The sequence below is a fragment of the Salvelinus namaycush genome, chromosome 41 (assembly GCF_016432855.1).
Source record: "Salvelinus namaycush isolate Seneca chromosome 41, SaNama_1.0, whole genome shotgun sequence".
NCBI classification, from domain to species: Eukaryota; Metazoa; Chordata; class Actinopteri; order Salmoniformes; family Salmonidae; genus Salvelinus; species Salvelinus namaycush.
Window position 1 is genome coordinate 19816651 of NC_052347.1, and position 25376 is coordinate 19842026.

At 41.6% G+C, this 25376-nt stretch overlaps 3 protein-coding genes across 4 annotated transcripts; all 3 read right to left on the reverse strand.

The window, feature by feature from the left end:
- Positions 1-236: 236 nt before the first annotated feature.
- Positions 237-2079, reverse strand: LOC120034534 (transmembrane protein 238-like). Its single transcript, XM_038981130.1, has one exon. The coding sequence runs from the start codon at positions 1895-1897 to the stop codon at positions 1373-1375; it is 525 nt and encodes a 174-aa protein (XP_038837058.1). The 5' UTR covers positions 1898-2079; the 3' UTR covers positions 237-1372.
- A 1652-nt stretch (positions 2080-3731) lies between these two features.
- LOC120034278 (phosphoinositide-interacting protein-like) lies at positions 3732-4124 on the reverse strand. The gene has a single exon (XM_038980782.1). The coding sequence runs from the start codon at positions 4122-4124 to the stop codon at positions 3732-3734; it is 393 nt and encodes a 130-aa protein (XP_038836710.1).
- Positions 4125-5328: 1204 nt separating this feature from the next.
- Positions 5329-25372, reverse strand: LOC120034532 (eukaryotic peptide chain release factor GTP-binding subunit ERF3A-like). 2 transcript variants are annotated; one of them, XM_038981127.1, is made up of 14 exons: positions 24922-25372; positions 22882-22929; positions 13247-13495; positions 12825-12858; positions 12600-12677; positions 12308-12488; positions 11872-12026; positions 11434-11574; positions 11103-11196; positions 10699-10779; positions 10255-10428; positions 10032-10121; positions 9716-9884; positions 5329-6163 (listed from the first exon to the last, which is right to left on the reverse strand). In XM_038981127.1, exons 1-14 carry the CDS (start codon positions 25112-25114, stop codon positions 6111-6113), a joined length of 1740 nt encoding a protein of 579 aa, XP_038837055.1. In that variant the 5' UTR covers positions 25115-25372; the 3' UTR covers positions 5329-6110. The 2 variants fall into 2 exon arrangements, with proteins under 2 accessions (XP_038837055.1, XP_038837056.1); XM_038981128.1 differs by lacking the exon at positions 22882-22929 and having other exon boundaries at positions 5331-6163.
- Between the last annotated feature and the right edge of the window lie 4 nt (positions 25373-25376).

Genomic DNA, 25376 nt, shown 5'->3' on the forward strand with positions numbered 1-25376 from the left:
CAATTGAAAACCTTGTGAAGACTTACAGAAAACGTTTGACCTCTGTCATTGCCAACAAAGGGTATATAACAAAGTATTGAGATAAACTTTTGTTATTGACCAAATACTTATTTTCCACCATAATTTGCAAATAAATTCATTAAAAATCCTACAATGTGATTTTCTGGATTTTTTTTCCTCATTTTGTCTGTCATAGTTGAAGTGTACCTATGATGAAACTCTTTTTAATGGGAGAACTTGCACAATTGGTGGCTGACTAAATACTTTTTTGCCCCACTGTATGTTATTCTAGCCAATGTGTAGGTACTGTGTTTGGCAAAAATCTGAGAATTGTCAGTTGGAAATACAAACAGGTAAAAGGTTTTGTTTTCACCTTCGGAATCATAAAGCATGATGAGGCAGCCATATGGACATACAAAAGTAATGTCTGTATAAATAAAGGTAGGGAAATCCATAGGGTACAAAGGTCGTTAATGTGCTATATTGCTTATCACCACTGTGGACGGGGATGTAGAATACAGGTGCCAGGTCAAGTTCACAACAAGCACCTTCTCAGTAGCACTTAGACCTAAAAATGAAAATCTGACATATTTGCTAGAAAAAATCTCTGTATTATCAAAGTATTGCATCAATTATCCACAAAGTATTCACAAAATTAACATAAAACAAACAAAAAGTCCTCACTGAGGAGCATAATTTGATTTTAAAAACAAAATGTTTCAAAGAAAAAATCCCATAGGACAATATTAAAAACGAAATGTGCTTGTAAACATTGTGAGATGGACAAGTGAAATGTCCTTATGGGGTTCAGTGCTGCCAAGCCTCTAACTTCTGTTGGACAAAATATATGGTCACCTCATGTCATAGTTGCAACATACAGTCATACTGTAGCTTACATCAGTTTAGATCGATGTCAAAAATGTGTCCTAACTCCTAAGATAGACAATTCCTGGTCAACCTACGTTTCTTTGTTTCATGTAGCAGCAGCTCTATTTCGCCCTCTCAGAAACAGTTTATTGTTTGAACAGGGCTTGTCTTTAGGCGTGCACTGCCATTCAATGACGTTAATGGTTAACAGAAAGATAAAGGAAGTCTGTTTCCATTAGATCACACAGTTTCTTTCACTGAAACACATTGTCATTTAATTTTATTATAAGGAACATTGTAGCCTACTGAATTGTGGATCAAAGTTGTGGGCTATTATCAAGCAAAAACAATAGCCTAGAATGAAGTTGGCCTATAAAACCTATAATCTATGCACATGTTTAATGAAAATTAGGCCTATCCAATAACAAAATGTATCCCTAGGCTATAGCCTAAATGGCTTAATGACCGATTGGAAATATTAGGCTAACCTTGTGCGCATTGCGCATCATATGGCCGATGTCTCTGTAGCTGTGTGCGGGACAGGTATGTCAGTGTCCACGGATGCAGACACCGTGTGCATGTCCTCATAAAGCGGCCCCATCGTCAATACGACAGGCGGGGGCTTCGGTTGCTGTTGGGCATCCCTCATGTGCGTCGTAGACAGCCCGGTCCCTGCCCTTCTCGCGACCCCGCGGGGGGGGGCTCCATTCCGCCGCAGAGAGTTCCTGACACTGTTGGAGAGACGGCTGGATAACCGCCTCACCGCACCTGCGATGCCCCGCTCCTTCTTCAAGAGCCCGACGTCATCCTCCAGCTCCTCCGGGGGGACCTCGATGTTGCCCGTGTACCAGAACACCCACCAGACGAGGCTGAGGAAGATGATGATGGCCCCGGCGTAGATTAAAAAGTCATAGAAGAATATATCCGCAAAAACACCGATCAAAAGAACGAGCAGCCCGAATATGTCGAAGGACACTGCCAACCAAAAGGCGCAGGAACAGCGCCCTAGACCGCGGTACGTCGGCTCCATGTCTCTAAATTGGCTTGGAGATAGGCCTAACAAATACTTTGTTTAGACCACCTTTTCTAACTATCATTTGCGGTTGGTTTCCTGGTGGAATTCGGTGAATTCGGTTGGGGAAGAGTTTCAAACGGAGCCGTTTGTTTGAACAGGTAAGGTGAGACAGGTGAGGAAGCTCGCCCCTATTCAGGTTTTCCTGTGTCACAGCACAGGGCACAGCACAGAGAGAGGTGGGGCGTGGTAGCCGTAGACAGGTGAGGGAGGGCTGGGTAGACGGGATACTGGCATGACACCAGCCATATTAATACTGTAAAGGAGGTAGGACATGTGAGACATACATTTTAGAAAGGAGCCATGATGGTTCTGATTTTCTAGATATCGGTCATCAGTCCAATATGCAGAGACCCCGAACATGGCACACTAAGGTCTGTTCACAAGCTGATATTCCTTTCACCTGTGGAATGACATTCTGGACAACATTTGACTCATTACGTGTTTCTCTCCCTCATTTCTAAAGAACATAATGGCAGAAATCTATTCACAGCCAGATTGTTTCTATAAATTAAAACAGTAATGACAGACACAAAAGCCTCTAAGGCTGTGTTTACACAGGCAGCCATATTCTGATATTTTTTCCACTAATTACTCGTTTGACCAATCCCAGCAGATCTTTTCACAGATCCTTATCAGAGCTGATCTGATTGGCCAATTAGTGGGAAAAAATATGATTTGGACTGCCTGTCTGCAGCCTTAGTATAATGTTATACACCCAACCTCTCACCTGACTGCTAAATAATGGCGTGTAGGCCTATTGCCACCTTGTGGTCTTTTGTACAGAAAAACATGTGCCCCCATACAATTTATTACTGTACATTGAAAATAAAAGACTAATATATCAAATATAATTTATTATTCATTACACAATTGCTGCATTATGTTCATAAATAAAATTACACATTTAGAAAGAAGATAAAGGGTATCTGAAGACTTGCTGCTCTCACAATGTTGGATATTACATGGAATCAGAGTAGCCTACATGAATGATTGAATGAACAAATGCACAATGCAATGTAAAACTAACATCTCAAGTTTAGGTAAAAATGTAAACATTTTGGCTAACTTAGACCGAATTCAAATCCCACTGGCCCCACCTCCTTTAAACATTTTTTTGCTTTTGACCAGATGGACACAGCCTTTTTGACCCAGAAACATAAAAGGTTAGATTATTTAATCCAGCAGCAGTATTGAGGGACAGAGGGAGGGTGCACCCACTACCAATCAGTGTCCAACTGTCCATCATGAGTTCAACAATCAGCTATAATAATGTCCGGTAGAATTTTCTGACTCTGTAATCCTGTTTCTAAAGGATTTAGCAATCCACTACAACAGCAGCTACAAGGAAAACAGCAGCTTATGGTGGAAAAACAACAACTATTACAGATCACAATCAGACAGACAGATGGGATAGCCTGGGCCGCAGCAGCACGGCCATGTTCTGATCACGTTAAAACCCTCCAACAGAGCAATCACATGATGTTCACTTTTACAGGACGAAGTCATTCAATCCCATATTTGTATTAGGGCCTAGATAGAGGACAGCTACATACAGCAGATAAACAGTGCATTTCACAGAGGTCTCTCTTGCAAAATGGAATCTATATGAAGACTAACCTGCATAAAGGTTTAATAAATACAAATCCATCTATGTTATACCTGCCTCACACATTTATACATATTTTAGGAAGTGTGCTTTTCATAATTATGTTGGGAGAAAACCCCACTAACACGGTTGACCTACTCTACAAAACAGAACATAGTTTTAGCTTGAAGAGTCCATGGCTCTTCAGTGCTGTTCGTGCACCTGAAGCGCCTTGCCATTGACCTTGGTCAGAGCCTTGTGCTCTAGTCTCTGTTTCACCACGGGCACCCACACCAGCCCCGTGACCAGGAACATGAGCCCCACAGAAAGGAACACAGGACCCAGCAGGTAGGGCACGTTCCCCACCTGGGTGAAGTAGAGCAGGGAGAGGGCCGTGCCCAAGCCGAACAGCACTCCGCCGATAAGGATGGCCAGGATGGGCCTGGTGAAGTAGTACCAGCAGGGAACGTCAGTGCCCAGGGTGACCCCGTCAGGGACATGGTTCAGTGGGGTCGTTGCTTCAGTGTCCTGGGTCTCATGGTTGGTGCGGCTGGTTTTACGATCCATGTCTGACACCGTGACCACTGTGGATTGCATCCTTGGGTTGTGCTGAGGAAGGGATAACAAATCAGAACAGACACCACTTAAAAGTACAGGACTTTTTCAATCACTGATACTTCACAGACATACATTGAGATGTACGGTTTACTATTTTATCAACCAATCTGTCATTGCAGAGCTCACCATTTCAGATCTTATTTGACTTATTAAAATTGCAATAAAACTACATGTAAAAAGAAATTCCATCCCATTTTTACATTCAATCAAATCCTGTAGTCTCCAATTTAATTCAAAACCATTAAAAAAACGATGTCCTCACTTACCATTAGGCGTTTCGCCTGTGTTGCCTCTCGCTCTTTGCCCAGTGTTGGTCAGAGGCTGGCTGGCTGCTCCTCTGATGACTACTGTCAAAACAACTACTATGGCCAAAGCCACGCCCACACAGAACAGTGACCCCACCCTGTAGTTCCCTATCCCGCTCTGTGTCCCTCCATGTCATGACAATCTCTGCTTTGCTCCAGTTGACATACAGTATATTCTCCCCACATGGCATTTTAGGCTATGTATTATGGGAAAATGGAACAGTACATTATTCTTTCTAAGATGTCAGTTGGAAGGGCTATGGCCACCATGACTGTTTTTGATGGGGCCTGATGACCAAATTCTACAAATAAAATCAATTGAATATTGTACATTTGAATGCTACAAATTGATATAATTTAAGTTTGAAAAGGGCATGATGCTTATGGAGAATGGGTAATTTATGGTATGGGAGAGTATTATAGACATTCTAATTGGGTCCAGATGTCAGTTGTGTATGGATAATTAGGTTAGCGTAAATACAAGTCATGTTTGATTTATTAAATTGATCTGTGATTAAAACAATATCCATTAGAGTAAAACTTGAAAGGGGGAGAAGAGGCGCCACCTGCTGGTCATGTAATTTAGTAGAGTATAAAAGGTACACAAGTGGTCATCATTACACACAGGCAAATATCCAGCTGTAGGGCACATTCTGTATGGGTTGAAACAAAGTATTTTAGGCTTTGAAAAGGACTGCCTGAACACACTTGTGCCATGAAACAGCTCTACTAAATTCCATCTTTCTCACAGGGTAAAGACACATTTTTTTGGTACGCATGATAAAGATTAAATTACAAATGTCATGTCAACTTAATTATATTTTTCCTCTAACGTTAAACACTTCTGTGAAACAGCCCAAATAAAGAACGAGCACTTCTCCAATTTTTATATTTTATTGTCATAGTAGTTTGCTTTAATAACATGTGAAGGCGCTCAAGCACACCGCCAGAACGCCATATAAGAGAAACCAAAAGTGGGTAAAAGCAATGGGAGACATGTACAACTAGGGTTGCAAAAATCCATTAATATTCACAAAATTCCCAGGTTTTCCAGAAATCCTGGTGGAGGATTACGGATTCCCTGCCTATTCCCCCCTGATTGTGAATTTTGGGAAATTAGTGGATATTTGCAACCCTTTGTACAACCAAGATAATAACAGTTTGGTTTCAACTTGTTAAATTCTCAAACATCTTTTTTTGTAAATAATATATTTTTCTGTATTACAAACAAATCCTGGTCCTCGTCTGGTTACAGATATAACTGCTGCCATTTTACATTTTCAATGGAAGAAAAAATAAAAATAAAAAAAACTGGAAGAGAAAACAATTGTGTTTTATGGTCATGAGTAGACCAGAGTAGGGGTGTGAGGGAATGGTTTGGGGGCAGGGCCCAACCCAAAAATGGCATAGCTGAGCTCTCAATATGAGAAAGCTGACTCGTGTGTACTTGATCTCGTTTTTCATTTGCTTAAAAACAGGTTTCTTTTTCAGAGAAGTTTTTTAAGCTGATCATCGACAGGTCAAGGGGGGGAGAAGAGAGGGCCGCGAGCAGAGTTGCCGTCACCGCCGCCTGTGTTCCCATCAATGACCCCTGACCCCACTCTTCACCACCACCCCACCATGGTGCCGGACTGTGACCGGGGACTCCCATGCAACCGCTTCAGTCCCTCTCAGCAACGAGCTTCAGCACCTTACCAATGGCAATGGTCTTACCTGGGGAGAGGACACAGAGACGTAGGTTAACAGCAAAGCCCCTGTCTACTCATGTCCAAATGGGCTAGTTTTAAATTTAAATCAAAACGTCATAAGTGGAGCCCCTCCACTCTCCGACCCCCTCCAACAGACTTTCTCCTCTTTAGGGCCCCATCCCCTCTACCCCACTCCCCAACCAACAGTACTTTTTCACCACGAATGCAACTCAACCACTAACAGACTTTAATCTAGGGCTGGGCAATGACCAAAATATTCTATCACGGTATAAAAAAAAAGACAGTATGACTGTTTTTAGTCTTTGAATAATAACATTTGTACATTTGCTTTATGAGTAGTGAGTGATCCTAGGGTGGCAACGCATACATTCTAAGTGATTTCAAAGAATCTTTCCCTATTCTGATGGTTGAATTGAACAGTATAAAACAAAAACGAATGTCAGCACTTATCATTTCTGCATCTCCTGCACTCAATTGCAGTGGTGGGAAAAAGTACCCAATTGTCATACTTGAGCAAAAGTAAAGATACGTTAACTTCTCTAGGGTAGGGGGCAGCATTTTCACGTTTGGATGAAAAGCATACCCAAATTCAACTGCCAGCTACTCATCCCCAGGAGATAAGATATGCATAGTATTAGTAAATTTGGATAGACAACACTGAAGTTTCTAAAACTGTTTTTGAGGTCACTGTCTTTTCAATGAGTTTTCATTGGGAAACCAGATTTCTAAGCAAATTTCTTGCAGTTCCTACGGCTTCCACTGGATGTCAACAGTCTTGAGAAATAGGTTGAGGTTATTCCTTTGTGTAATGAAGAAATACGGCCATCTTGAAGTCGAGTCACTCCAGGTGTCGTGTTTGATTGAAGTGCATGTCCAAAAGGCATGCTACATTTCGTTTTAATCCTGTATTGAACACAGATCATCCCGCCTTCAATTTTATCGATTATTAACGTTAAAAAATACCTAAAGTTATATTACAAAAGTAGTTTGAAATTTTTGGGCAAAGTTTACAGGTAACCGTTGAAATATTTTGTCGTCACGTTTGAGCAAGTTGTAACCTGTGTTGTACTGGATCAAACGCGCCAAATAAATGAACATTTTGGATATATATCGACGGAATTAATTGAACAAAAGGACCATTTCTTATGTTTATGGGACATATATGAGTGCCAACAACAGAAGCGCGTCAAAGGCATGAATTATATTTTTATTTCTGTGTTTTGTGTCACGCCTGCAGGCTTGAAATATGCTTCTCCCTCTGTTTACTATTGTGCTATCCTCAGATAATAGCATCGTATGCTTTCGCCGAAAAGCCTATTTGAATTCTGACACGTTGGCTGGATTCACAACCAGTGTAGCTTTAATTTGGTATCTTTCATGTGTGATTTAATGAAAGTTAGATTTTATAGTAATTTAGCGCTCTGCATTTTCTCAGGCTTTTTGCCAAGTGATACAGTAGCGTCTTGCCTAAACTCAGATTTTTGGATATAAATATGAACTTTCCTGAACAAAAAATACATGTATTGTGTAACATGAAGTCCTATGAGTGTCATCTGATGAGGATTATCAAAAGGTAGTGATTAATTTTCTCTATTTCTGCTTTTTGTTACTGCTCTCTTTAGCTGGAAAAATGGCTCTTTTTCTGTGACTTGGCTCATACCTAACAATCATTTGGTGTGCTTTCGTCGTAAAACCTTTTTGAAATCGGACACAACAAGTGTAGCTTTAAAATGGTGTAAAATACTTGTATGCTTGAGGAACTTAAATGATGGGATTTCTGTTGTTTTGAATTTGGCGCCCTGCAGTTTCACTGGCTGTTGACGAGGTGGGACGCTACCGTCCCACATACCCTAGAGAGGTTAACTAAAAATACTTTCAAGTACTACTTAAGTTTTTTTTTTTGGTATCTGTACTTTACTATTTTTTATTTTTGACAATTTTACCTCACTACATTCCTAAAGAAAATAATTTACTTTTTACTCCATACATTTTCCCTGACACGTTAAAGTACTCGTTACATTTTGAATGCTTAGCAGGACAGGACAATGGTCCAATTCACGCACTTGTCAAGAGAACATCCCTGGTCATGTACTGCCTCTGATCTGGAGGACTCACTAAACACAAATGCTTTGTTTGTAAATTATTGGTGAGTGTTCAAGTGTGCCCCTGGCTATCCGTAAGCAAGAAAATGGTGCCGTCTGATTTGCTTAAAATAAGGAATTTGAAATTATTTTTTTTACTTTTGATACTTAAGTACATTTAAGCAATTACATTTACTTTTTATACTTAAGTATATTTAAAACCAAATACTTTCTCTAGTATTTTACTGGGTGATTTTCACTTGAGTAATTTTCTATTAAGTAGTACTTGAAAGTATTTTTACACCACTGCTCAATTGAGAATTTCCATACTGCCATGTAGGGCTGCACGATATGGGAAAATAATCAAGGACTTATTTTTAACCAAATGTTGCAATGACCTGCGAATTAGTTAGAATATAATAGTGGGCACTTTGAATATAGTGTTTGAGATGACAACGAATTAAAATACCAGGGAGGAGTTATTGTGACAGGGAAAGAACTAAAGTGTTGATACGTGTTTCCTAGGGAACCCTGTAAGCTTTGGCTACATTGCATGTTCTCTCTTAACTACTTCATGTAGCTAACATATTATTGCTTTGCATATTCCTCTTTGATTTAGAAGATACTGTTGCACAAACATGCTGATTTAAGTCTACACCACCACTGGTATTATCAGGCTGTATTAGCTAGCTATGTTTGCTCTTACTCAGTACATTTATTAGCTAGCTAGCTATTAGCATTAGTGGCTAACAATTAGCGTCTCACAAGATTTAGGGCAACTTGCTAAGAAAAGTCAAACTAGTCGTTTGCTGAAGTAAGAAACACACTAATAGTGGATTTATATTAAGAAGCAAAGTGAAAACAGCATTGTTGTCATCAACATTGTTACATGTGCTGCATTGACCATGCAGACTCAACGCAAGTGTCTCCTGGTTGAGGAACATTAAATGCACTCCTTGAGTGACAGGGGGCGTGGCTAGGTCTGTGTGGAAAGTGGCACGAAGAGAAAGAGCGGAGAGAGATGACTCAAGTAGCGAAGTAACCTATAAAAATGTACGTTACACATGGCGTATCACATTTAACAAACCAAACATTCAAATACCGGTATAGAAGGTAAAGTAAAAACCCAAACCGGTTGATCCCTGCATCAATACCGGTATATCATAAAATACAGTATATCACCCAGCCCTACTTTAACCGTGGTTTCAGTTTGGACTACATTTAAACCATTGTTCCTTCCAGCATGGCCATTTAGGGACTACTAACATTTTACATATACACTTTCATCATTCAACAGACGCTCTTATCCAGAGCGACTTACATAAGTAATCAGGGTTAAGTGCCTTGCTCAAGGGCAAATCGCCATTTTTCAAGTAGTCAGCTTGGGGAATCGACCGAGAGACCTTTCCTTTACTGGCTCAATGCTAGGCTACCTGCCGCCTACTAACAGTCCCAGTGATGGCAGAGGCCCGTACCTTCATCCCGTAGGGTGAACCGTCCCATCTGGGGGAAGTCTTTGAAGGTTTCAAGGCAGATGGTTCCGGCGGTGCGCAGACGGGCAATGCACACCTGGTCCTGTTTCACAAAGCGCGGTCGCGTCTTACTTTTCTCTCCCGACTTCTTGTCTACCAGACAGATTAAGGCCTAGATATGGAGCGGAACCATCACAATAACTATACTGGCATGTCTTTAAAACACTATTTGTCAGGTGCAGATCAAAGGGAATACATTGCAGATTCAAAATTAAGATGGTTCCTTCTGTAGGTTATGGCATTATGACAGTATCTTTACCGTAATTTGCACTTCTTCGATGCAGGTGTGGATGTGGAGGACAGCATTGTAACCAGGGCAGATAATGGACTTGTGTTCAATGATGACAATCTGTGAGAACACACAACACAATACTGAGTAAAAACAAACACCAATAAATCCAATATGTTTGCCATTAGGGCGACATTCAGACAGGACTACGGTCCAACTCCAACCGCCTTAGTATCTGTGGTGACTGGCATACCTGGGCGTCAAAGGTGCGTCCAGAGTGGCAGAGGTTCTCAGCGTTACAGAGGATGAAGCCTGGCAGGATCTCCTCCTCCTCGATGCCCTTCAGTCTTAGCTTCAGGTTCTCTCCAGGAGAAGCATCGTCTGTCTCCACGTCATCACTCAGCAGGCTCAACACCTCCACTGTGTGCTACAGGGAGGGATGGAAGGAGGAAGGGATACGCAGCCATTAACACACTTTCATAATAAGAGATGGAGCGAACACCTTTATGGTAAAAAACAACAACAGAGGGAGATACCGTGTGGCACAGAGTGAAATGGAAAATAGGAGAAGAAAAGACCTATGACTAAACAACTCTGGCTTAAGATACTTGCCACCACATTAGCTAGGATTAGCTATAGCTCTAATGCTCTGATGGGCATTGGATGTTCCATGGCAGGCTGCTGCAGAATGTCTTACCCTGTTTGGCATCATGACAAGCTGCTGTGCTTTACTGATGGACCCTGACTCCAGTTTCCCCAGGATGACAGTACCCATGTCCTATAGGGTGGGGAACAACAGTAGAAAGAGGCCAGATTAAGTAACCCAAGTCAGAAGAAGGTCTTCTACAGTTGTGTGAGAGGCTTAAAAACTAGTGTGGTTTAATAGGCTTTTTATTACCAGGAAATAGGATGTTACATGTACAGTGTAGCTGCTGATGTGGGCAGTACGAATGACATGGCTCACTACAGTTGTTGACCATCAAAATACTGTCATGTAAAGGACAACCATACCTAAATAAACACTTAAATATAATGAGTTCGTTGCCATATTTCTGGCAATAGAATAAAAATATGAAGGTTTCATAATGTGGTCGTCTTCACCTTGTATTTGTCTACGATGGGTAATCTGACTGGTCCGTCGCTCACTCTGTTTAAGTTTGGCAAACTGTCCAGATGTGGAATGAATGGTAACCCCCTGGAAGACAGAAAGAGAGGAGATAAACAGGTCAGGACACTAGCGGCAGGAGAATATTCAATCCATTCACACTGGAACGTTATAGTACCTTTGGTGTGGCTTCATTAACAGAGAAGGAAGAAGCGTTTCTTACTGGACAAGAACAGATAGTACCTCTCTATTTTGGACTGTTTTCTTCCGTTTCGTACCTAGTGAACACAGCCCAGGAACAGCAGTGTAAAAGCTGGTGATACTCACGTATACCAAGTGCACGACTCAACAGGCTCCTTGAGGTTGGCTCCTGTGAGGCCGGAGCAGGGCATGAAGTGAATGTCTTTCTTGGGGTTGAAGCCAACCTTCTTTAAAAATGGCACTAGTTTTTCCTTGCATTCTTCGTACCTGAGGTTTCAGATTAAACAAAAACAAAGAGTGGGTTGAGCTGGATTTCAGATGCATGAGAATAAATGTTAAACACTCGAGCAAATTTTGAAATGATGTCAATGTATGCATGATTTCCGTTAAGGTTCTACAAAGACACTACATCAACAAAGGATTCCACCCTAGGCTTTGACCATCCCTATATCATCTTGTCTGTAATGGGTGTTATCATGTTTATGGAAACTGGAGCAAGCACTCATGACTACCAGTTTCCTGTAGCCTGATGTGATTTCTGTGCTCTAAGTGGTAACTGCGCACCTCTCTAGGCTCCAGTTCACTGTGGGGTCGTCCATTTTGTTGACGAGGATGATCAGATGCTTCACCCCTGCCGTTTTGGCCAACATGGCGTGCTCCCGTGTCTGTCCACCCTTCTCAAAGCCCGTCTCAAACTCTCCCTTCCTGGCTGAGATCACCTAGGCAGGAGAAATACACATTGAAAATCATTCAAGGAACCATGACATTGCTGTGTAGATTTCAAAATAATGTATTTTACGATCAGGTAAACAAATATTTATCATGGTCCCTTCTTAATTTCAAATCGTTATTTTTATAATCTTTATATTTACCATTTCAAGAGATCTTTGTCTCTCAACTGGATATTTTGGTATTTGCAGCCACAAGTTATTTCAGCCCCCCCCCCCCCCCCCCCCCCCACACACACACCTTGAAAAACAGCATGACACTATGGACTCACCAGCACAGCCAGGTCAGCTTGCGACGCTCCTCCGATCATATTGGGCACAAAGCTTTTGTGGCCTGGCGCATCCAGGATGGTAAAGTGCTTTTTCTCAGTTTCAAAGTACGCTCTGCCCACCTCCACAGTCTTCCCCTTGTCTCGCTCCTCCTGGTTAGTGTCCAGAGCCCAGGAGAGGTACCTGGCAGACAGAGGAAGGGAGGGGGTTAAACCCTTGTTATACTGACAGGCTTTAGTCATATACCATATACCTTTTGCAGTAGACCCTGGTAAAAAGCAGAGTTTAACTCACCAGGTTTCCCTGTTCTTCTCCTTGGCTTCTCTTTCATACTTCTCCAGAGTTCTCTTCTCCACCATGCCTGTTAAATACCTATCAGTGAGGAAGGGGATAACCAGAGGGCGTGATGAAGAGAGGGGGAAGGAGCAAAGAGTGGAGGGGTGGTGAGAAATGCAACAGGTGTTAAAAGCCCCATTGGACTGAATGAATCATAACCACAACAGAAAGAGAGATACTCACATGATTTGTCCTCCGATGGTAGACTTGCCAGCATCTAGGGAGAGATGATGGACAACAGGGAGTGGTGAGAGCAGATAAAAATGGCCTGTGCTGTCTAGCCTTGTAACAGGGCCGATTAAATGAAAAATAAATACAAAACATTGCCTGGTTTTCCACTGTTTCCTATTAAGCCAATAGCATCGTTTCCCCTAGATTTGTTTCTTTGACAGATCCCCCAATCAGCAATCCAGGTGTGCCAGTGACAACTATACACCATGGATGTTATATAGGGCTGCCAATAAACATGTTTTATTGGATCAAATGAAACCCCAAGAAATAACAGAGCAACGCCGAGATGACCCACACACCTAAGTGATAGTAGGTGAAACCACTGCAATAGCCATGAAAAAGAGGAAGAAAGAAGCAGATGTGCCCCCACTCACCAACATGACCGATGAACACCACGTTCACATGTTCCTTCTTGGGCGCGTCTGGTGGGAGGGCGACCACTTTAGGCATGATTGGCAAGTCTTCCTCCTCCTCTAGGACTTCCTCCTCCAGAATCTCCTCAACAACTATTGGTCCCCCGTCGCCACCAGGCCCTCCTCCTGGTTCTTCCTCATTGGGCTCCACCCCTTTCAGGTCCCATGTCTCCTCTGTGATCATTTCAGAGTCGCCGTTCTCCACCGGGGCTGACCAGTGACAAACCAAACAGAGCATTAGTGGTGTGGAATAAGTAATCATGATTTAAGTTTGAAAATAGATTCCTCTGGTCTCAGGTTTGATGTGAAAAAGCCTACCACCGTAGCTAAGAAATTGGTAAATTAAATTTCTCTACAAATGTTTTAGTTTAGATGGCAAACTAATTACATGTGTTTTATCTATAATATTTAATATTCAAAGGGGAAAACCTAACTAGGGCTACACTACAGGCTGACAATGATGCGGAGTACTCATACAGTACAGTTAGAGCATATTAATTAGCAATGAGGGTATTGTTCTACGAAGCTTGTTAATGGTTACTACAGCTAAACTTCTGGCATAAGATTTTACAGCTAAAGCTACAGAATGCCAAATCTACAGAACATTAGAGCTTAAGGTCAGAGTTCATTCCAATAACATTGATACAATTTCCCTTTTGATTTCTAGAAAAAGCCGTTCAACACCTGAAATAGTGTAACCGTTCAGCACCCTATAGGCTTTAAAGACCGTAGTAGTGAAGACAGACCATGCTGACACTCAGAGAGCATGGCTCATCATTCCAACTATGAGACAGTGAAATCCGTAGTGTTTAATCCTGGTCCTGAGGACCCAAAGCGGTGCACATTTAGTTAACTTAGTACTACACACCTGATTCCACTTAATCAAAGGTTAAATTAGTTGATTAGCAAAATCAGATGTGCAATGCTAGGGGGGAAAACTAGCATGTCTACCCCTTTGGTTCCCCAGGACCAGGAAACACTTGCAGTAGAATATGGGTTAGAGGTCAGTGAGTGCTCCAAGGCAGCCTGGGCCCGGACCTGTTTGGCTGGACTTCAAGCCTTTCTTCCATCCTGCACATTCACAACTTTTAGCCTAATGTAAATTATGTAAGACCTCAACAGTAAGGAAGGCTGAAGTCATTTTGCCAGTCACAGGAAAAGTCAGACTAATTGAATGGAGTGGCCGGGGATCATTCTGGACCCCTCTTCCCAACAGCGAAAGGTTCCAAAGCTTCTGCACATGTCGGATTCTCTACTTTACCCACAGTCTCTGCTCTACTCAGACGAATGGTGCTCATTCAATAAAGTTAGATCAAAGCTGAATCAATGTCTGCTAGATCACATAATGATAGTCTTCTACATAATATAATAACTAGTATAATGTTCCTAGTTACTCTTGTCCAAAACTCAAAATAAGTGCTTTGATTTAAACTAAACACACAGGTAGGCTATGCTACAGCTTCTTAACACCATCTCCTCTAAACTTCACTCACTGGCTCGGTTACCATCCAATTGACCACAGGTTCACGCTAACATTCTCAAATCTGTATAAAAACCAACATGCGCATTTCCCCACCAGAGACGTGTTTCCATCAAAGGTACCCGTTGCAGATATAAGGCTGTGCGTGCTGACAGTGCACATAAAAATACCCTTTGCAGGTCAAGTTAAATGGGTTGCCTGCACATTTTCAACTGATGGGTTTCTCAACACAAAAAATGTGCGTTATATAGCGTGTGCCAACTCTGGAATTGGCACGCGCGCTCTAGCCAACAGCGCTATCTGCATGATTTTGGCTAAAGAGCACATATAGCCTACCTGATATTATTATTATTTTAGACAAAAAAGCGAGATCATTTTAAATTTGTCAAAATGGCATCCAAGCATCGATCATCATGTCACCAGAATAAGACCCTCAATATTTATAGGAAAGGAGCATCAAGCTCATCACCTTGCACTTTCACCACCCTGTAAAGTTCATAACTTATTTCATCTGTAGCCTAATAGGCCTAAACCACATGCTTTCACAACGAGTCGTAGTGGGAGGACCAAACATGCCATCGACTGACTCCAAGTTTATGATGGTTATTATATCAATATTTGCGCACAAGTGTTTCCACAGACATTTCATATAATTCAGTTAAACCAACAAAAAGATCCCATATTGTCTAGCGTAGTTAGTTTTGTCGACATTTTGAAAGTTCCCCACATTTTACTCCCATCAGGCCTGTCACTAAATTTTTTATCCGACGTACTTTACTCCCATAAAAAAATGGATGAAAACCTGGTTACTGCTCATAATTTTAGAGAACTGCAGGCTACTTCCAAACTGTAGAACTCAAGATCTAAATGAAAATCCCCATGAAACTGATTGAGATCAAATGGTTGGTATATGCAGACGTTTCATCTGTAAAACTTTAATTATACTTCACCATGAGGTTGAGTGCACACTTTGGGGTAAAGTGGAAAATGGAATAGGCAGAGGCTACAAATACAGAGTTTCCAGCCCCACCGCCAACTTCTCAAAACGAATGAGACAAATCATGTTCTGCGCATGTTATTTCACACACACAAGTCTCTCTTTACTCAATTCAATGGGCTTTATTGGCATGGGAAACATATGTTAACATTGCCAAAGCAAGTGAAGTGGATAATATACAAAAGTGAAACAAACTATGCTTTACTCACACTTTACTGAACCCTCAACCAATTTGATTGACATGTAGCCCGTCTATCTGCCTCAGTTCTGGAAAGCTGATTGAAACGAACATTCCAAAAATATATATGAAGGCTCTGTCTGTTCTAACAGATATTGCTGTAGCACAAGCAAGATGTAAGTCTGCATTTTGCATTGGCGCAAAACAATCCGTTTTGTGATGAAATCTTTTGATTTATGCCGACATATTTACTGATAAAGAACTCTGCCTCCCAATAGCCAACGCTGTTGACAAGGGTTCTAACGGTTCACCAAACCCACTTAGGTGGGTATGGCAGTTTTTGGGTCATGGTTCGGTAAAGCAGAAAATGAAATGCCAACAGTTACCAATTCCATTTATGATCATGAGTCATAATACCTGATGAGAGCACAATCAGGAATACCAACACTTTGTATTTTCTTAAATGAAAACATACGACTACCCATCAACAACAATAAAATAAGTGCAATATGTGTGTAAAATCAATATGTAAACATGACTCAGACATTGTGTAGGCCTATGCTATAATGTTTTCTTACAAAGAACAATATGCGCACGTGTGACTCGAGTGAGGCGCATCTGTAGCACAGTAGTTCTCATTACCCACTCCAGGGTAAAGTGATGGGCTGTCACAGTGAAGTAGCTCTGTAGCCCTGTTGGTCCATCCATCTGTAGTAAGTGCAACACAGTTACAACACAATTGGTCAATTAATTGACAATTTCCTCTTTAGCTTGCTTGCATAGAGGGGGGACTAACACCTGTTTGCTGAAACAGGTGCGAGAGGGCAAAGTTTATAACGTGGCTTGAGCACTTTCACGAGGTGATGAAACCCCCTATTCTTCTCAACAAACGAGAATAGGCGCAAATATCTGCAGCTATAAAACATAGCTATCGCTCTTGTAATTTCTGTGGCAGAATCAGCTGGAAAGGGTTGCTTGAATGCAGAGGGGAGACAGTTATTGTATTGCATTTCCATCTTGCGCCACTGAGGTGAAGTCGGCTTAAATGTGTCATGTTCGAGGCGTTGGCAGTTGAAAATGCATTTTTGTTGATCAGTGGTGACATACTCTGTTCATTGCCGCTGTAATCTTCTGGGAAGCAAAAAGGTTTCCAAACTGGAGATTTAAACAACGGAGAATCGTCCTGGTTTTTCAAACACACCACCCACAATCGTACAGAACTAGTTCCCGGCTGCGCCTCACAAAAGAACAGATTGAAATGCGCCAAATAAGATTTGAGTTTTGATTACAATGTGCGCATAAGCTCTAGTTGTTAACTTCTTTGATATGGGGCAGCATTTTCACTTTTGGATGAATTGCGTGCCCATAGTGAACTGCCTCCTACTCTGTCCCAGATGCTAATATATGCATATTATTATTAGTATTGGATAGAAAACACTCTGAAGTTTCTAAAACTGTTTGAATGATGTCTGAGTATAACAGAACTCATATGGCAGGCAAAAACATGAGAAAAATCCAAACAGGAAGTGAGAATTCTGAGACTGGTCATTGTTAAAGTCATCGCCTGTTCAATTCCCTGTAATATATGGATCTGTTTGCACTTCATACGCCTTCCACTAGATGTCAACAGTCTGTAGAACGTGGAATGAAGCTTATGCTGTGGGACCGGATGGGAGGTGTTTGAGTCAGTGGTCTGGCAGATTGCCAGTTGTTGGTCACGCGCATTCCTCATGATATCGCCATGCGTTTCATTACTTATACAGACATGAAGAAATGCTCCGGTTGGAACGTTATTGGATATAAATGATAACAACATACTGAAGATTGATTCTCTACTAAGTTTGACCAGTTTATTCGACTTGTAATATAACTTTTTGAGGTTTACGTCCGACGTTTGCCTGCATCTGCGCGAGCGTTTGGACACGTGTACTACACATGCTAGCAAAAGTAGCTAATTGGACATAAGTAATGGACATTATCGAACAAAACAACGATTTATTGTGGAACTAGGATTCCTGGCACTGCATTCTGATGAAGATAATCAAAGGTAAGGGAATATTTATGATGTAATTTCGTATTTCTGTTGACTCCAACATGGCGGAGAAATGTTGTTAAATCTGAGCGCCGTCTCAGATTATTGCATGGTGTGCTTTTTACGTAAAGTTTTTTTTAATTTTAAATCTGACACAGCGGTTGCATTAAGAACAAGTGTATCTTTAATTCTGTGTAAAACATGTATCTTTCATCAAAGTTTATGAGTATTTCTGTTATTTGACATGGCTCTCTGCAATTACTCCGGATATTTTGGAGGCATTTCTGAACATGGCGCCAATGTAAACCCGAGATTTGTGGATATAAATATGCACATTATCGAACAAAACATAAATCTATTGTGTAACATGATGTCCTACGAGTGTCATCCGATGAAGATTATCAAAGGTTAGTGAGTAATATTATCTCTATTTCTGCTATGTGTGACTACTATCTTTTGCTGGGAAAATGGCTGTGTTTTTCTGTGGCTATGTACTGAGCTAACATAATCGTTTTGGTGTGCTTCCCCGTAAATCCTTTTTGAAAACAGACATGTTGGCTGGATTCACAACATGTGTAGCTTTAATTTGGTGTCTTTCATGTGTGATTTCATGAAAAATTTATTTTTATAGTAATACATTTGAATTTGGCGCGCTACTTTTTTCTGGATTTTGGCCAAGTTGGACGTTAACTTCTCTAGGATATGTGGGACGCTAACGGGATAGCCCAATTTTTTCCTTCCCAACTTTGACTTACTTGAGGCATACAACGCAGCGCAGGCCTAGCATTTTGATTTGAGTATTTATGTATTCATTCAGGTTCACAGTGCGGAATGAACCAAGGTCCCTGTACCAAACGGCTCAGTACGAATGTTTGTACCGTTACACCCGTATTATTGACTGCCTGTGAGTCTTGCTTTGTTGATAGGCTGTATACATACAGCCTGCCTAAATAACAACCCCCCCATGAAAAAGAAATTGCCCGTTGCGTCGTGCTTATGTTCGCTTTGATTACTGTTACAACAGACAAAGAACAGTGTTTCTTCGAACAAGTGGCAGCGGAGTCACGGAGTGAGCAAGCACTGAGCAGTAGCTCAAAGGACTCGGAGGGGAAAGCACCCAGCGGATCCTGCACATGCGCAGAAATCTCTCTTTAGTCCAAAACTTCAGTTTCGCAGAAAATTAGGAACTGCAGCCACTAAATGGAATAAGGCACCAAGTTGCCACACCAGACATCAAGTTTGGTCTTTGTCTGCACCAAAGCGAGCCAGCATCAATCTGTTTATTATGACACAGTACAGCACCCTCACAGAATTCACTGGCATTACAACACACCTTAATTTGTACTTATAATAGAGAGGTTGGGTTCTTGTCTAAATATAATGTAACAAGACATTAGCTAGTCAATTGGCAGTCATCTACACATAATTAGACTAGAAGGGACACACAGCGGTCAAAAATAGCTGACATACAGAACGCTTCCATGGCAACAATGAATGTGCACAAAAAATGTGTTCTAGAAGCTGTACTAGATACATGTCAGAACTTTGTGACTGCTAATTGAGAAGACTGAGGCCCACAAGCATCAATTAGTGATTCATACCAGTGACAGTTGCTTTGGTGGACGTTGAACAGTGGATTGACTGGATTTACGGAGGACTTTGTTAGAGGCCAGAGGCTGGGCCATAGATTGTGAGGCTAGCTAAGCTATTCATGGATAATGCTGAACAGAGCAAAATGACCACAGGTGTAAAACACACACGTATACATACTAGAGGTCGACCGATTAATCGGAATGGCCGATTTCAAGTTTTCATAACAATCGGAAATCGGTATTTTTGGGCGCCATTTTTCTTTACAGATTTATTTAATCTTTATTTAACTAAGCAAGTCAGTTAAGAACACATTCTTATTTTCAATGACGGCCACGACAGATTTTTTACCTTGTCAGCGCGGGGGATCCAATCTTGCAACCTTACAGTTAACTAGTCCAATGCTCTAACACTGATAACATTGCACTCCACGAGGAGCCTGCCTGTGCCACGAATGCAGTAAGCTAAGGTAAATTGCTAGCTAGCATTAAACTTATCTTATAAAAAACAATCAATCAATGACTGTCATTGCTCCAATATGTACTTAACCATAAACATCAATGCCTTTCTTAAAATCAATACACAAGTATATACACTGCTCACAAAAATAAAGGGAACACTTAAACAACACAATGTAACTCCAAGTCAATCACACTTCTGTGAAATCAAACTGTCCACTTAGGAAGCAACACTGATTGACAATAAATTTCACATGCTGTTGTGCAAATGGAATAGACAAAAGGTAGAAATTATAGGCAATTAGCAAGACACCCCCAATAAAGGAGTGGTTCTGCAGGTGGTGACCACAGACCACTTCTCAGTTCCTATGCTTCCTGGCTGATGTTTTGGTCACTTTTGAATGCTGGCGGTGCTCTCACTCTAGTGGTAACATGAGACGGAGTCTACAACCCACACAAGTGGCTCAGGTAGTGTAGTGCAGCTCATCCAGGATGGCACATCAATGCGAGCTGTGGCAAGAAGGTTTGCTGTGTCTGCCAGCGTAGTGTCCAGAGCATGGAGGCGCTACCAGGAGACAGGCCGGTACATCAGCAGACGTGGGGGAGGCCGTAGGAGGGCAACAACCCAGCAGCAGGACCGCTACCTCCGCCTTTGTGCAAGGAGGAGCACTGCCAGAGCCCTGCAAAATGACCTCCAGCAGGCCACAAATGTGCATGTGTCTGCTCAAACGGCCAGAAACAGACTCCATGAGGGTGGTATGAGGGCCCAACGTCCACAAGTGGGGGTTGTGCTTACAGCCCAACACCGTGCAGGACGTTTAGCATTTGCCAGAGAACACCAAGATTGGCAAATTCGCCACTGGCGCCCTGTGCTCTTCACAGATGAAAGCAGGTTCACACTAAGCACATGTGACAGACGTGACAGAGTCTGGAGACGCCGTGGAGAACGTTCTGCTGCCTGCAACATCCTCCAGCATCACCGGTTTGGCGGTGGGTCAGTCATGGTGTGGGGTGGCATTTCTTTGTGGGGCCGCACAGCCCTCCATGTGCTCGCCAGAGGTAGCCTGACTGCCATTAGGTACCGAGATGAGATCCTCAGACCCCTTGTGAGACCATATGCTGACACATGCACATGTGGCCTGCTGGAAGTCATTTTGCAGGGCTCTGGCAGTGCTCCTCCTTGCACAAAGCCGGAGGTAGCGGTCCTGCTGCTGGGTTGTTGCCCTCCTACGGCCTCCTCCACATCTCCTGATGTACTGGTCTGTCTCCTGGTAGCGCCTCCATGCTCTGGACACTACGCTGACAGACACAGCAAACTTTCTTGCCACAGCTCGCATTGATGTGCCATCCTGGATGAGCTGCACTACCTGAGCCACTTGTGTGGGTTGTAGACTCCGTTTCATGCTACCACTAGAGTGAAAGCACCGCCAGCATTCAAAAGTGACCAAAACATCAGCCAGGAAGCATAGGAACTGAGAAGTGGTCTGTGGTCACCACCTGCAGAACCACTACTTTATTGGGGGTGTCTTGCTAATTGCCTATAATTTCCACCCTTTGTCTATTCCATTTGCACAACAGCATGTGAAATTTATTTTCAATCAGTGTTGCTTCCTAAGTGGACAGTTTGATTGCACAGTAGTGTGATTGACTTGGAGTTACATTGTGTTGTTTAAGTGTTCCCTTTATTTTTGTGAGCAGTGTATTTTTAAACCTGCATATTTAGCTAAAAGAAACCCAGGTTAGCAGGCAATATTAACCAGGTGAAATTGTGTCATTTCTCTTGCGTTCATTGCACGCAGAGTCAGGGTATATGCAACAGTTTTGGCCGCTGGCTCTTTGCGAACTAATTTGCCAGAATTTTACGTAATTATGACAACATTGAAGGTTGTGCAATGTAACAGGAATATTTAGACTCATGGATGCCACCCGTTAGATAAAATACGGAACGGAATAAATGTTTTGTTTTCGAGGTGATAGTTTCCGGATTAGTCAAAGGTATATGGTTTAGAGAGAAATAGTCGACGCGTTGTAATTCCTGTAATAACTTGCGGCTGAACTTGACAGGGGTTCCTTCGTTATTTTACCGTTCATGTCTTCCATAGAGAATGTCTTGATCTACTTCAAATAAGGTCTGTGTTTCGTGCAGGCTTAAACCGCCTCTACGTTTTGATACCCGTGTAAATCTCACTAGGATAAGGTAACGTTTATCAACATATTTTCATAAATCCACTCTACAAAAAAAATGATCTTCGCTTATATTTAGCCAATATTGATCAGAGTTACCTTGTCCTATGGATATCTACACAGTTATAAAATTGGCAAGGTGGTGTAAGCCTACACGAAACACAGACCTTATTTTAAGTGAATCTAAAAATATCCTATGGAATAAATGAAGGAACCGCTTTTCAGATTTTGCTAGAAGGTGTCATGGGAATTATGACTCGCACTTTGGTCGTCAATTCTTACCATGCCCATTATTAAAATAGGATTTCCTGCATATAGAAATGACAGTTTTTGTTTTCAACATTCATCACAGGTAACTTACTCTATTTTTATTCAAACAGTTGAGAGTATTTGTCTCCTAAGCAGACTCTTCAGTATCATTGTCACTTCAGAGCTGTGTGTGTGTGTGTGTGTATTTATGTATTATATTAAGTTGAAATAAAAGTGTTCATTGTTCATTCAGTATTGTTGCAGTTGTCATTATTACAAAAATGTGTTTGTGTGTGTGTATGATATAAAAAATAAAAAAAATAAAAAAAAATTGTATATATAAATATAAATCGGCATCGGCTTTTTTTGTCCTCCAATAATCTGTATCGGTATTGAAAAATCATAATCGCTCGACCTCTAATACATACCTGCAGTTTCTGCGACCTCCATGGTGGCAACAACTGGTTCAACGTCCGCTATAAAAAAAGAGGTAGAGCGTATTCACATTAACACTTCTTCCATCAGACACTTTCATCAAATAAAATTTAAGGTGGGATTGGTGTGAAATCTACCGACCAGCGCACTTCCAGTCTACCACAATGGTCACAACTAATACACTTCTTATGAGGCCAACAAACTGCAACACCAGTTCCCCCAGTTAACTGGTTCGCAATATGTACTATAGACAGGTTGGTTGTTTAGCAACAACCAAAGCCTGCGCAACTATGGGGCAAAACATACGGGTTGGCTTAGATTGTTGACAACATGTAAACTATATTTCTTCAACTTTCATTGAAACATTTTTTGCAAAATCAGCACCTGTGATCTCAAATACATTGTTACAGTTCTTGGTTAGCTAGAAAATTTCAGTTAACATGGAATCAGTTAAAACACCTAAACACAAGACATGGTCTCAAGAACAAGATGAAACTGGATGACAGTAGTCACAATTCCCCACATGGCAGTTTCTTGTCATTGTTGGTAGCCATCTGGCCATCCAGAATCACAACATCTGACTTCTGCCCCATTGAAGCGTCAACCACTTGAGACATTGTCAGCTAACCCATCTATATGCAACAACCCACCAACAGCTTGATGTTTACTATACTTTTACTGGGCTGCCATTTTCGTCAAGAGCAGTTGAATATCTTTAGTATAAACACACATTGGTGATGTCCATCAACAGCAGAAAGCCTGTACAGGCGTGTTCGGCAGGTTAACAGGTAAGCTGATGTTAAAGGATAAGAAAACGGCCGTAGTAGGTCAAAAATATCAGACTGGGAAAATAGCTAGATTTGAATCCCCTCATGACTTACAAGTTAGTATTGCCTAATAGAGAATGCATAACCACCACAACCTAAGAGCTTTTCTAGAAAGGATGGTAATTTATGTTTCAAGACGAAGCACCTTACATATTCCCCTCCATATTGGATTTGGCAAAAGACAGAACTGACCAAAACATGCCTCAGCTCATTTTCATTACATCAAAACGTAAAAGAGAAACATCTATGAATGGCTCTGACTAGTTATTTCTGCTTTCTTGGTCTGCTCAAATGGGACACTTTGTTCACAAGTTTGTCTTCCACTTATGGACCGTATGTAAAGCAAGATCGTCCACGTCACACCAATAATGTCAACACTAGTTACCAGTTCCTAAAGTTATCATAACTTGCCCTTTATAAGGGGCAAGGTTGTACCCGTTCAAATAATTACTAGTTATCTATCTACAGTAGCTAGTTGGGTACATATCTTGAACTCCTAACTTACATTGTGGGAAGGGTATAGACAACAAAAAAAAGCACAATTGGCCAAGAATGTCTTAGCTAGCCATTTCTGACTACATAGCCCACGTAGACAGTAAAAAAAATGTGGGACCGTTTGTCTTACCAACGTTAGGTACACAATTGTCACACGACTGACATAGGATAGGCTAACTAACGTTAAACTTAGTTATGCCAGTAACTAACATTTGGTAAAATGATAACGTTTGCTACTTTACCTAGTTAACTAAAACCTCGAATGTCCAAAACCTCACATATGGTTAATATTAGCTAACGTATGTAACTATAGACACTGTCGGCGACAGTTGGCTAAAAGCAAGCTAAATTAGCTAACCGGCAACTAACTAGTAAGTAGTGGTTAGAAACATAACGTTACTATAGTTAGCTAAAACCTACCGAAAATATTAGCTACAAACAAGCCATTAACAATCCATCAACTACCGAATACAGCTAACGTTACAGTAACTTAGCTAACTAACAAACTAACGTTCGGATGCTAACTAACTAGCCTAGCTAAATACCGTTAATTTGGTAACTAATGCTTGCCTTTAACGTTAACTAGCTACTTTATGCGGTCTCTGAAGTGTAGACGCATGTGTGTTGTGGAGCTTGTTAGCTAGCAAACTAAGTTAACTTGCTAACAAGCTAGCTAACCATCTAGCCAAACGCGAGTGACCACGAACTTACCACCGGAATCAGGATCTTCCGAGGGGCCTTTCTGAAAGAAGGACGGGACAAATTCGACGGCATTTATGTTGGGGACAAACGGTTTGGCATTCACGTTGAGGGCGGCGAATTCGGAATCGAGTTTCCCGTCAACCGGGGCCTCAACATCATCCTCTTGTTCCCAGGAATCAGGGGCAGCGTCTCTCGGGTCCATCGTGGGTCTTTGCTAGATGTTCACTACTGTGGATAAATACTTGCGTTACGCAGTTGCTGAACTGGCTAGTGTCCACCCCTATTATTAACAAGTTGTTGAGGTCACCCGATAAAATTAATCAAACTTCCCCTGTCTAATGTCTAATATGTGTTCGATTTACTTGCAATAAAATAGCCGGTTTCTCTCGGTAAAGGGATACGCGAAAGCAAGATTCGACTCAGCACTCCCAGCAAGTCCTCGTGTGCTGCCCAACCGATGGGAG